The sequence below is a fragment of the Symphalangus syndactylus genome, chromosome 2 (assembly GCF_028878055.3).
Source record: "Symphalangus syndactylus isolate Jambi chromosome 2, NHGRI_mSymSyn1-v2.1_pri, whole genome shotgun sequence".
Taxonomy (NCBI): Eukaryota; Metazoa; Chordata; class Mammalia; order Primates; family Hylobatidae; genus Symphalangus; species Symphalangus syndactylus.
The window spans coordinates 113,169,791-113,183,336 of NC_072424.2; the positions used below are offsets into that span (position 1 = coordinate 113,169,791).

General features: G+C 36.9%; 1 protein-coding gene across 12 annotated transcripts in view; it reads right to left on the minus strand.

Annotated features, from left to right (window-relative positions):
- The window catches only part of AHI1 (Abelson helper integration site 1), a 220,960-nt gene that overhangs the window by 72,847 nt on the left and 134,567 nt on the right, over positions 1-13,546 (minus strand). For all 12 annotated transcript variants that reach the window (XM_055264859.2, XM_063631260.1, XM_063631258.1 and 9 more), the window contains one exon: positions 2,629-2,684. In XM_055264859.2, the coding sequence (XP_055120834.2) occupies positions 2,629-2,684 (56 nt within the window). The remainder of the gene's footprint in view (positions 1-2,628; positions 2,685-13,546) is intronic.

The following is a 13,546-nucleotide window of genomic DNA, read 5'->3' on the forward strand; positions in this document are numbered from 1 at the left end:
CTGATCTTTATTTACTGAAGGGACACTGGATTGTATTATAGTACTATAGAATCAAACTCAAGTTTGATTGACCATAACCATATATTTACTGAAAACTTCATTTAGAATTCCAACTTGGAATGTTAAGAAACATATCGGCTGGGTGCGGTGGCTCATGCCTGTAATCCCGGCACTTTGGGAGGCCGACATGGGCGGATCACGAGGTCAGGAGTTTGAGGCCAGCCTGACCAACACGGTGAAACCCCATCTCTACTAAAAATATAAAAATTAGCTGGGCGTGGTGGTGGACGCCTGTAATCCCAGCTACTTAGGAGGCTGAGGCAGGAGAACTGCTTGAACTCGGGAGACGGAGATTGCAGTGAGCCGAGATTGTGCCATGGCACTCCAGCCTGGGCAACAGAGCGAGACTCTGTCTCAAAAAAAAAAAGAAACATATCTTTCCTTTGAAAAGAGGTCTGATAAATTCTCATTTGCTCATTTCCCTCACCCATTTAATGGCTGCAACTAGCATATACCACTCTCCTAGAACTGTCATTCATGGCAGTACTTGGAGCAAGGGGGATGTGGGTGTGAAAATGGGTAAAGAAGTAAGCTTGGAATTGAGGGTTGGGTCTGGGGTGGAGAAGTCACTCAGGGTCCCAGCCTCAGCTATTCTAAAATCCTGGCCCACTCCCTTTCTGTTTTTTTCTCAGGCTCTAACAGATACTTAAATCATGGTATCTCTTCTTTTTGGGTCAGTAGAATACACAATTTGGGGCTACAAATATCCTACTTTGATAAATTTTTAGACTCCTTTTTTTCCTCCCTATCCTAAACATTTTCTTCTCCTAAGCCCTTTAAAGAAAATAAGAGAATACAGGTTCAAGGATGGAAATTAAGTAAAATTACATTTCTGTGAAAATCAGACTTTACTTGTCCTGGTCTGGAACCAGAGGGCACTGGGTAATAATAATGAACAGACTTATGATTCTATTTAGAGGTTATGGAGAAAGGGCAAAGATTAAGTGTTGGCAAGCCAGGGGGCTGTCGGGGAGAGAGGTAGTAACATCCTTAGTTTGTAGTAGAGACACAGAAGGAGAAGAGCAGCCAATCCTTCCTCAGAAAAATACATCAAAAAGGGCTGAATATATTATTCAAATACTTTAAAATAATAAATTTTTCTTAATTGCCATTCTTTAATTTTTTAATACTAAAGAATAAAATTTCTATCATGTTATGGCTACTCTTTTAGCATACTTACTAAAGGATAACTGAAACATACATACTACAGTCAAGTACTTTTTAATGATTATGCTAATTCCTCATGTACCAGTCTTTTCTGAAGTCCCACATATTAAGTTATCAAACATGTTAAATCAATCATAGGGATTTATTACAAATAAAAAAGAGTCAATTTGCTATTGAGGCATATATTAATCATCAACACAATTCAAATACTTTAATATTATCTTTATTTATTTATTTTTGAGATGGAGTCTTGCTCTGACGCCAGGCTGAAGTGCAGTGGTGCAATCTTGGCTCACAGCAACCTTCACCTCCTGGGTTCAAGCAATTCCCCTGCCTCAGCCTCCCGAGTAGCTGGGACTACAGGCATGCACCACCACGCCCAGATAAATTTTTGTATTTTAGTAGAGATGGGGTTTCACCATGTCGGCCAGGATGGTCTCAATCTCCTGACCTTGTGATCTGCCCGCCTTGGCCTCCCAAAGTGCTGGGATTACAGGCATGAGCCACTGTGTCCGGCCATCTTTATTTTCTTAATTGGTACAGTTTGACTATCCCTAATCCAAAAACCTGAAATATGAAATCCTCCAAAATCTGAAACTTTATGAACATTGACAACAAAGAAAATGTTCATTGGGACATTTTGGATTTCTAATTTTTGGCTCAGGGATGCAGGAAGTGTAACACAAATGTTCCAAAATTTGAAAAAGACCAAAATCCAAAATGCTTCTGGTCCCAAGCATTTTGGATAAGGGATACTCAACCTATATTACCAAATCTTTCTCACAATAGGAAATGGAGAATCACAGGAAGTACTTGGAAGACTTATGAATACAAAGGATAAGAAATAAGAGTAGGATTAGGGAATGTACAGTGTACTCCATATCATCTTATAAGCCTTTCAATTGCAAACTAGCAACTAATATATGTTTCACACAAATATTCAGAGACTAAAAGGGAAATCTAATAATTATCTTCCTTCTATTAATAAAACTTTTTAAATATAGTGAATAGATGCTATAATTGTTAAATGCCTTTTGTTGAGAAGAGGGATAAAAGACTTCAGTTCTATAATAATAAAGCAAAGTAACCTGTAAGAGAAATGAAGCATAATGGCCTTTTTTCACTATTATAAAACATTCACTTTAAACAATGACGCTAGTGCACAAAATAACATTCATTTTTAGAAGGGTAAAAATCAATTTGCACAAATATTTACATTACATTATCAAAACTATAAATTATTTCTAAGTTAACAACATTAACATGAACAAATCTTGCAGGGATATAACTTTTGGCAAAAGAGAGGTTGTAAGAGTTTTCTACAATGGCACTGTTAACTATAACCAGTATAATTTTGTAGTTTCTTAACACTTTTAACAACACAGCAACAGACTGTCTTACCGTTGGTGCTGTATCTACCTGATGGTTACAAGGCTTTCTTTCTATGCTGATAATCCCTGTGAAAAGAAAACATTGTATTTGGTTATTAAGCCTGTCCATTTTATGTTGAAAATACTTATGCCATTTTGTGGGAAAAACATTTATTATGACTCACACAGCTTCCAAGAAAAAAGTCTCACTTGGAAGGCAGGATCCTTTTAAGATGTATCATGAATTCTTTGGTCAGAAACAGTTGGTCTAAACTGACTCAAGGTTAGCTAAGCCTTTTTTCCCATTCAAGTGATGTCTAGCAATAGCGCAAGATGTGTCCATATCCTGCTCTCAGCTCAAAAATTACACCATTATCTGGGCTCTGCTGCTTTTCTTCCATGAAAGTTTTATTTCTGATTCAAGGATATGAAGTTTTTAAAAAGAAGTATCACAAGGGCTATGAAGTGAATCACCACTGTCTTATTTTCTCAAAAGAATAAATAAATCCATCTGAATTTCTCTTTGATCATCTGACTTCCTACTATGACATACTCTATTTATTCAATCACCATGAGTATCTGAAGAAAAATGTTCCCCTGATTCCCTCCTTTAAAATGATAACACAGATGGCTAATCTTGAGAAATATTCTTTTATCATGTGTGGATTTATCTTTTTGTTCCCAATGTTCTCTACTGCATTTCTTTGTAATAAACACCCTTTCAGGACGTGACACAGGGGATCTCATCTGTAAAGATACTGGTTCAAAGTCTAACTCAAGTTAAAAATGAACACAAGTGTGGGTCTTGTTTAATTCCTAATTTCTGTCCACCAGCAAACTAACATATAATTTAGGATATTAACATAGTTTGTTCAAACAATGCTAAAGGCTGTCATATGCAGGACTAGAGGCGAGAACTACAATGTCTGTTAATAGCAATTAGTAAAATTCCTAGTTTAAATGTTAGTTCCTCTTCTACAAGCATATGACTCGTTTTTCTTAAAGTATGGTAAAGGATTAAGTGAGATCAACACAAACAATCACTTTCTATCGCTTTGCAAGAGTATTTTCAAAATGAATCATGAAACATGCAGTTTTTGTTTCATTAATTTTTTTAAACATTTATTGTTAGCCAGTGAAGTATAAAGCACTATACTACCTACATTCAATTGACTAATATTTTTGAGTGGTTATTCTTGGTACTCAGTGATAAAAGATGAATACATTACAGTTTCTGACTACAAGAGTCTAGTAAAACATGGATATCCTTTTTTGAAGAACTACCACAGAGCAAATGAACAGAGTTTCATCTTAAGTGTAATAAAATCTTCAAGGTAATTTTGATGGAAAGACATCATTCATAGAGTAACACCAGTTTTGGGTTAATTTTTTTCTTCAAGGGGGACAACATGCAGGCAAATACTCAAGTAACGTAGATTCCTATTGTAAGATTTTAACAATATAGAAATATAGAGAGAATAAATTGAGAAATCCCAACTTTGTCAGCCCCTACAGTCTCACAATCCTAGCTGCAACCACTGAGAATAGTGTGGCATGGCAACTGGCTTTCAAATGAGAGTGGTCATGCCAGAGTTCAGCAATTAATATCTTACACACGTCTTCTTACTATTGTAGTCTGACTGCTATGAAATTGACCTAGGCTGATTACTGATTTTTAAATTCTTATCTAAATAGAAAGTAATTTTAATTGGAGAAAAGGAACTTTAAAATAATAAAAACCAAAGCAAACCAGGCAAAAATCTATATATACAGTTTATACAATACCAAGAAAAAAAACAAAAAAAAAACTCTACAGATTTTAGTGTTTCAATTTTAGGATAAGAATGTGTTGAAAATTAGAATTTCAAAAAGTGGATTATCCAAAGTTATAATCTTAGTTTTAAATTTAGATTACATATATAAATAATATCATTTGGAAATATAATCATGCATGTTTGTTCAAGCTTGCAGTAAAAAATATATAGAAAGGAATAAACTTTAGAAAAAATGTATCAAAATGACTTCCTATTTTAGGTAAATTTTACTTAAAAATCTGTATTTGTATCTCATTTCACTTTTATTAAGGTGTAACAATAATTGAAAGCTCATAAGTAGCATACTATAATGGTTAGTATTATAGGTCTACTTAGCTAGGCCATGGTACCCAGATACTTGATCAAACATTATTCTAGATATTTCTTTGAAGGTTTTGGATGGAATTAACATTTAAATCAACAGGCTTTGAGTAAAGCACACTGCCCTCCATGATGTTAAGTGTGCCTCATCCAATCAGATGAAGGCCTTAAGAAAATGACAACTCACCTGAGAGCAAGGGGATTCTGCCAACAGGCTGCCTTCAGACTGTAACTGCAACTCTTTCCTACGTCTCCCTCCTGTTGGCCTAGCCTGTAGATTTTGGTCTTGCCAGCCCCCACAATGTTTGAGCCAATTGCTTAAAGTAAACCTTTCTCTCTCTATGGTCTTCCTACTGGTTCTGTTTCTCTGGAGAACCCTGCCTAACAATATACTTACTTTCTGGGACATATGAAATAAATAAAAATACTATTGTCTATACTCTAAATTATAAAAGTTATGTTCATTAAACATTATTGTGTAGGAATATAGTTAAAATGTTGATGTTATTATGAAATATTTTAAAATCTGCATATATCCGAATGAACTCAGGAATATAGAGTATAGGTAGAATAAATCGACCTATCAACAAATAAAAATGAAAAAAATTATAAAAGCAGTCTGTCAGCAGAGTAAAGAATCAATCTATCAATAAATATTACTGCTAGGTTGTCCAGTCTAACAATCTCTGCCTTTCAATGATTTGACTATTTACATTTAATGCAATTACTCATATGGCTTTGTTGAAGTTTAGCATTTTGCTATCTTATTGCATTTCTTTTTGTTCTTTTCTTCCTCTTTTTCTATATTCTTTTTGAATAGTCAAATAGTTTTACTCTTCCATTTTATGTCCTCTGATGGCTTAGCTACATCTCTTCATATTTTTTAATGGCTAATGTAGAGATTACAACATACAACTTTACTATACCTTGAATTAGGATTTCTTCTACTTCAAGAATAATATAAGCAACTTAAAACACTGTTAACCCCATTTATCCAACCACCCTTTATGCTTTTGCTGCCTTATATTTAACTTCTATATGTTATAAACACAATATATTGTCAGTATTGTTGTTTTAAACCGATATATTTATCTTTATTTCTTCTTACAGATCCAGGCTTTCACATGAGATCATAACCCCCTGTTATTTTGTAGTTTAAGTCTGCTGGTGACTATATTTTGTTTTTTCCTGAAAAATCTTTAGTAGGGATTCATTTACAAATAATGTTTTGCTGGGTATTAAAATCTAGGTTAATAGCCATTTTCTTTTAGAAAATGATTTCATTCCATTATTTCTTATGAGAAGGAAGTCATCATTCTTACTATGATTTCCCTGAACGTAACACTTTTCCCCTCTGGTTGCTTTTGTAATTTTTTTAGTTTAATCAGTACTGGTCTAATATCAGTACTATGCTGTTTTGGTGACTATAGCCTTATAATATAGTTTGAAGTTTAATTAGGTATGGTTTCATACACACACACACACACGTGTGTATATTTATACTATAAAGGAATATAAATTTTTCATTTTCTTCAGTTTAATTAGGAGGTATCTATGGTTTCATTTATATATATGTGTATGTGTGTATCCTTGGATTTTGCTGAGCTTTTAAATTTTATTTTTTAAAATTTTATTTTTTATTTCAATAGGTCTTTGAGGAACAAGTGGTGTTTGGTTACATGGATAAGTTCTTTAGTGGTGATTTCTGAGATTTTGTGTATCTGTCACCCAAGCAGTGTACACTGTACCCAATGTGTACTCTTCTATCCCTCACCCCTGTCCCACCCTTTCCCCCAAGTCCCCAAAGTCCTTAGAATAAGAGTCTCCAATTCTATCCAGGTTGCTGTGAATGCCATTATTCCATTCCTTTTTATGACTAAGTAGTATTCCATGGTGTGTGTGTGTGTGTGTGTAGGTATGAGTGTGTGTATATATATATATGTATAAAGAAAATGTGGTGCATATACATATACATACTTGTTAACTGATGGGCATTTGGGATGGCTCTGTATTTCTGCAATTGCAAATTGTGCTGCTATAAACGTGTGTGCAAGTATCTTTTTTGTACAATGACTTTTTTTCCCCTCTGGGTAGATGGTAGTGGGATTGCTGGACCAAAAGTGCTACTTTTATTAGGTTGGTGCAAAAGTAATTGCGGATTTTGCTAATGGAAACTAATGGCAAAAACCGCAGTAACTTTTGCACCAACCTAACAGTTCTTTAAGGAATCTCCACACTGTTTTCCATAGTGGTTGTACTAGTTCATGTTCCCACCAGCAATGCAGGGATGTTCCCTTTTCACCACATTTACACCAACATCTATCATTTTTTGATTATGGCCATTATTGCAGGAGTAAGGTGGCATCACATTGCAGTTTTGATTTGCAGTTCCCTGATCATTAGTGATGCTGAGCATTTTTTCATATGCTTGTTGGCCATTTGTATATCTTCTTTTGACAAGTGTCAATTGTCTATGCATGTCCTTAGCCCACTTTCTGATGGGATTTTTTTTTTCTTGCTGATTTGTTTGAGTTCCTTGTAGATTCTGGATAGTAGTTCTTTGTCAGATGCACACTTTGAGAAGATTTTCTCCCACTCTGTGGGTTCTCTGTTTACTCTGCTGATTCTTTTGCTGTGCAGAAGCCTTTTAGTTTAACTAAGTTCCATCTATTTATCTTTGTTTTTGTTGCAATTTCTTTTGGGTTCTTGGTCATAAAGTCTTTGCCTAAGCCAATGTCTAGTAGTGTTTTTCCGATATTATCTTCCAGAATTTTTACGATTCTGGGTCTTAGATTTAAGTCTTTCATCCATCTTGAGTTGATTTTTGTATAAAGTGAGAGATGAGGATCCAGTTTCATTCTTCTACATGTGGCATGCCAATTATCCCAGCACCATTTGTTGAATAGGGTGTCCTTTCCTCACTCTATGTTTTGTTTGCTTTGTCGAAGATCAGCTGGCTGTTAAGTATTTGGGTTTATTTCTGGGTTCTCTATTCTGTCCCATTGGTCTAATATCAGTACTATGCTGTTTTGGTGACTATAGCCTTATAATATAGTTTGAAGTTGGGTAATGTGATGCCTCCAGATTTGTTCTTTTTGCTTAGTCTTGCTTTCGCTACATGGGCTCTTTTTTGGTTCCATATTAATTTTAGGATTGTTTTCTAGTTCTGCAAAGAATGATGGTGGTATTTTGATGGAAATTGCATTGAATTTTTTATTGCTTTTGGCAGTATGGTCATTTTCACAATATTGATTTTACCCATCCATGAGCATGGGATGTGTTTCCATCTTTTTTTTGTGTCATCTGTGATTTCTTTCAGCACTGTTTTGTACTTTTCCTTGTAGAGATCTTTCACCTCCTTGGTTAGGTACATTCCTAAGTATTTTATTTTTTGCAGCTACTGTAAAGGGGGTTCAGTTCTTGGTTTGATTCTCAGCTTGGTCACTGTTGGTATTCGGCAGTGCTACTGATTTGTGTACATTGATTTTGCATCCAGAAATTCTACTGAATTAATTTATCAGATCTAGGAGCTTTTTGGATGAGTCTTTAGGGTTTTTTAGGTATACAATCATATCATTGGCAAACAGCAACAGTTTGACTTCTTTACTGATTTGAATGTCCTTTATTTCTTTCCCTTGTCTGATTGCTATGGCTAGGACTTCCAGTATTACTTTGAACAGAAGTGGTGAAAGTGGGCATCCTTGTCTTGTTCCAGTTCTCAGGGAGAGTGCTTTCAACTTTTCCCTGTTCAGTATAATGTTGGCTGTGAGTTTGTCACAGATGGCTCTTATTACCTTAAGGTATGTCCCTTCTACATCAATTTTGCTGAGGGTTTTAATCATTAAGGATGCTGGATTTTGTCAAATGCTTTTTCTATTGAGATGACCATATGACTTTTATTTTTAATTCTGTTTAAGTTGTATATCACACTTATTTACTTGCATATGTTAAACCATCCCTGCTTGATCATGGTACATTATCTTTTTGATATGCTACTGGATTTGGTTAGCTAGTATTTTGTTGAGGATTTTTGCATTTATGTTCATCAGGGATATTGGTCTGTGGTTTTCTTTTTTTTGTTATGTCCTTTCCTGGCTTTGGTATTACGGTGATACGGGCGTCATAGAATGATTTAGGAAAGATTCCCTTGTTCTCTGTCTTTTGGAATAATGCCAAGAGGATTGTTGACAATTCTTCTTTGAATATCTGATAGAATTCAGCTGTGAATCCATCTAGTCCTGGACTTATTTTTGATGGCAACTTTTTTATTACCATTTCAATCTTTGTGCTTGTTATTGGTCTGTTCAGAGTTTCTATTTCTATGCGGTTTTATCTAGAAGGATAGTATATTTCCAGGAATTTATCCATCTCCTCTAGGTTTTCTGATTTGCATGCATAAAGGCTTTCACAGTAGCCTTGAACAATCTTTTGTATTTCTGTGGTTTGGTTGTAATATCCCCCATTTTGTTTCTAATTGAGCTTATTTGGATCTTCTCTCTTCTTTTCTTGGTTAATCTCACTAATGGTCTATCAATTTTGTTAATCTTTTCAAAGAACCAGCTTTTCATTTCATTTATCTTTTGTATTTTTTGTTGTTTCATTTAGGTCTGCTCTGATCTTTGTTATTTCTTCTCTTCTGCTGGGTTTGGGTTTGGTTTGTTCTTGTTTCTCTAGTTCCATGAGGTGTGACCTTAGTTTGTCTGCCTGTGCTCTCTCAGACTGTAGGCATTTACAGCTATGAACTTTCCTCTTAGCACAGCTTTTGCAGTATCTCAGCGGTTTTGACAAGTTGTATCACTATTATCATCCAGTTCAAAGAATTTTTAAATTTCCATCTTGATTTCATTGTTGACCCAATGATCATTTGGGATCAGTTTATTTAACTTCCATGTATTTACATGGTTTTGAGGGTTCCTTTTGGAGTTCCTTCATTTATGAAGCTTAGTTCCTCTGGATACAAAATTCTTGGCTGATGATTGTTTTGTTTAAGGAGGCTAAAGATAGGACCCCAATCCCTTCTAACTTCTAGGATTTCTGCTAAGAAATCTGCTGTTAATCTGACAGATTTTCCTTTATAGGTTACCTGATGCTTTTGCCTCACAGCTCTTAAGATTCTTTCCTTCACCTTGACTTTAGATAACCTGATGACGTGACTAGGTGATGATCTTTTTGTGACAAATTTCCCAGGTGTTCTTTGAGCTTCTTGTATTTGGATGTCTGTATCTCTAGCAAGACCAGGGAAGCTTCCCTAGATTATTCCCTCAAGTATGTTTTCCAAACTTTTGGATTTCTCTTCTTCCAGGAACAGCAATTATTCTTAGATTTGGTCATTTAACATAATACCAAACTTCCGAGAGGCTTTGCTCATTAAAAAATTTTTTTGTCTTTGTCAGATCGGTCAATTAGAAAGCCTTGTCTTTCAGCTCTTATGTTCTTTCTTTTACTTGTTTGAGTCTATTGGTAAGACTTCCCAGTGTATTTTGCATTTCCCTAAGTGTGTCCTTCATTTCCAGAAGTTGTGATTGTTTTTTATTTATGCTGTTTCTCTGGAGATTTTTTCCATCCATATCCTGTATCATTTTTAAAATTTCTTTAAGTTGGTATTCACCTTTCTCTGGTGCCTCCTTGAGTAGCTAAATAATTGACCTTTAGAATTCTTTTTCGGGCAATTCAGAGATTTCTTCTTGGTTTGGATCCATTGCTGGTGAGCTAGTGTGATCTTTTGGGGGTGTTAAAGAACCTTGTTTTGTCATATTACCAGAATTGTTTTGCTGGCTCTTTCTCATTTGGGTAGATTATGTCAGAGAGAAGATCTGTGGCTCAAGGACCACGTTCAAATTCTTTTGTCCCACGGGATTCCCCTGATGTGGTGCTCTCCCCATTCGCCTAAGGATGGGGCTTCCTGAGAGCTATGATTGTTGTTTCTCTTCTGGATCTAGCCACCCAGCAGAGCCACCAGGCTCCGTGTTGGTACTGGGGAGTTTCTGCAGAGTCTGGTGATGTGATCTGTCTTCAGGTCTCTCAGCCATGGACACCAGCACCTGCGCTGGTGGAGGTAGCAGGGGAGTGAAGTGGATTCTGTGATGGTCCTTGGTTGTAGTTTTGTTTAGCGTGCTGATTTTGTGTTGGTTGGTTTCCAGCCAGAAGGTGGTGCTTTCAAGAGAACGTAAGCTGTGGTAGAACAGGGAGGATACAAGCTTGCCCCAGGGTCACCTGGATAAGTATTCCAGTTTCTTAGGTGGTGGGCGGGGCCACAGATCTGGTACCAGGACAGGTAGAGAAAGACCATGGTGGTGGTAGGGCGCGCCCGCAGGATTAGGTATGTCTGAACTCAGACTCTCCTTGGGCGGGGCTTGCTGCAACTGCTATGTGGGATGGGGATGTGGTTCTTAGGCTGACGGAGTTACTTTCCCAGGAGGATTATGGCTGCCTCTGCTGTGTCATATAGGTCACCAGGGAAGTGAAGGAAAGGCAGTAGTGACAGTCCTCACCCAGTTCCCATGCATCCCAAAATGCCACTCTCGTTCCCACTCTACCCCTCAGTAGCAAGGAGTTTATTTCCAGGCAGCCAGTGAGCAGGGTTGAGAACTTGCCCCAGGGTACAAGCCTCCCTTCTGAGAAAGCAAGCAGGGCTTTCAGATTTTGCACCTTACCACCTGCTGTGGATTCTGTGCTCATATCTGCACTCCTCATTTGCTCCCTCCTTTGGATTCTGTCCAGGAAACTTTGCCTTCAGTTGAAATTGTTACAAACTTCAGCTAGAAGTTTCCTTCTCCTTGTGGTCTTTCTCCAATTCCACTGGCAGCCCTCCCCAAGGACTCCTGCAAGACAGTCAGGAATGCAGGAATGGCTTCCCTGAGGACCAAGAGTGCCCATAGGGCTCTTCCCACTGCTTCCTCTACCCCTATATTTCACTCGGCTCTCTAAATTCGTCTCAGCTCCAGGTAAGGTCAAATCCTTTTCTGGTGATCTGGACCTTCAGGTTCCCCAGTGAGGATGTGTGTTCAGGGGTGGACATTCCCTCTCTCACACTTTGGGCACTCAGTTTTTCAGCTGTCTCACAGAGCATGTAGCAGCAAGCTGCCTCCTCTAACAGGTCTGTGGATTCTTTCGGCTTTTCTGGTAGTAGTTCTCGGAGCAAAAGTTCACAGTGTGATTCTCTGTGCGCTGCTCTGTCCGTCCAAGTGGGAGCTGCAAGTTAGACCTGCCTCCTATCTGCCATTTTGAGACAGCATCAACACAGTTATGGAAACAAGCTTTAAATGCTGAGGACTACTTCTCCTTGCTAAGCTTTTTATGTCTATAGGTTGTCTTTAATTAGAGAAAAACTACTAGCCCATTATTTCTTCAAATATTTCTTCACCCATATTTTCTGTTTTCCTTCTGCAATTCCAGTTGCATGTTTAATCCATTTCACAGGGTCACACAGATCTGACTCTTTCTTCTTCCCATGCCTCCTCTTCATCTTTGTTTCAATTTGAATAATCTGTATAATTTTTATTGTTTTGCCCTCCAGTTCAGTGGTCCTTCTTTTAAGGTGTCCTATCTGTTATCTGCTGTTATCTGTTGTTAGGTCCATCTAATGAATTTTCATTGTATCTCTTATACTCTTCATGTCTAGACTATAATTCATTTATTTTTTAGGATTTCCATTTAAGAGAAATGGAAATCCTGACTTCCATGAAATTCTCCATCTTTGCACTCCTTTTGCTCATGGTTCCTCGTAAGTTATTTAACATATGTGTAACAGATATTTTAAAATTCTTGCCTGCTAATTCCAACATTTTGATTATCTGTGGGATTCCTTTTATTCATTGTTCTTTTTCTTTGTTATGGGTCATCTATTTCTGCTAATTCACACGCCTCAGAATTTGATTATAGGTTAGAACTGCCAGACATGTAATCAGTAGACTGAAATAGCAAACGTCTTCCCTCAGAAAAGGCTCACCATTTCCTTTTTCAGAAAGCTAGGGTGAGGGGTAGATCTCTTTTCAAATCAGGAGCTGACTTGGGTTGGGGCTGGGCTGTTGCTTAGTTAATTTCAATACACCTATTATAACTCTCCCCAAAATGAGATGAGTTATTCCTTCTAGGGGGACTTTGGGATTTAAACTTCTAGAGATTATGGGAACTCTCTCTGCCTTACTCCCAGTTTCCCGTCAGTGCTTAAGCTTCAAAAGTCCTCTTGGGGAGAACTGATAGGCGGAGAGGACTGAGCGACATTCGGGATCTTTCAGATTCCAATCTGTCATGCCAGTCCACATAGTCCTTAGAAGTTCAGCTAATCTCTCCTTGCCTCAGCAGTAGCTCTGCTTATAGAAGGCTTGCTCCTCTGCTTGTCTGGTTTCTATCTCAATAAATGTTCCCATGTATTTAAGTGACTGCTTGTCTTTACTTCTTTATGCAGTAGGGTTCATTTCTCTTTGCAATTTATTTTATTTAGAATTCTCTGTGACCACATCTCTTTGATGGCTTTTTAGTTTATGTGAGGTGTTCTCAATAATATGGTAAGAGTGATGATCATTACAATGTACATATTAATTAGAAGCAAAACTCTACTTCCATTTATATTGTTGCTTTTTAAGATTTTCTTGTTTTTGGTCTATTTCAGTGGATACTCCTTTTTTTCTTGCCTGTTGATCTTGAATTCTTGTTTTCAATTTTACCAACACTTAAAATCTGCTATTAGTTCCCTTCTGGATTCTAACAGTAATAAATACATTTATTATTTATCCAAATAAATTTATGTCTAAACCTCTCTCCAACCAAGATACAATACATACCAATATCTCCTTGCTCCACATCAAGATTAAA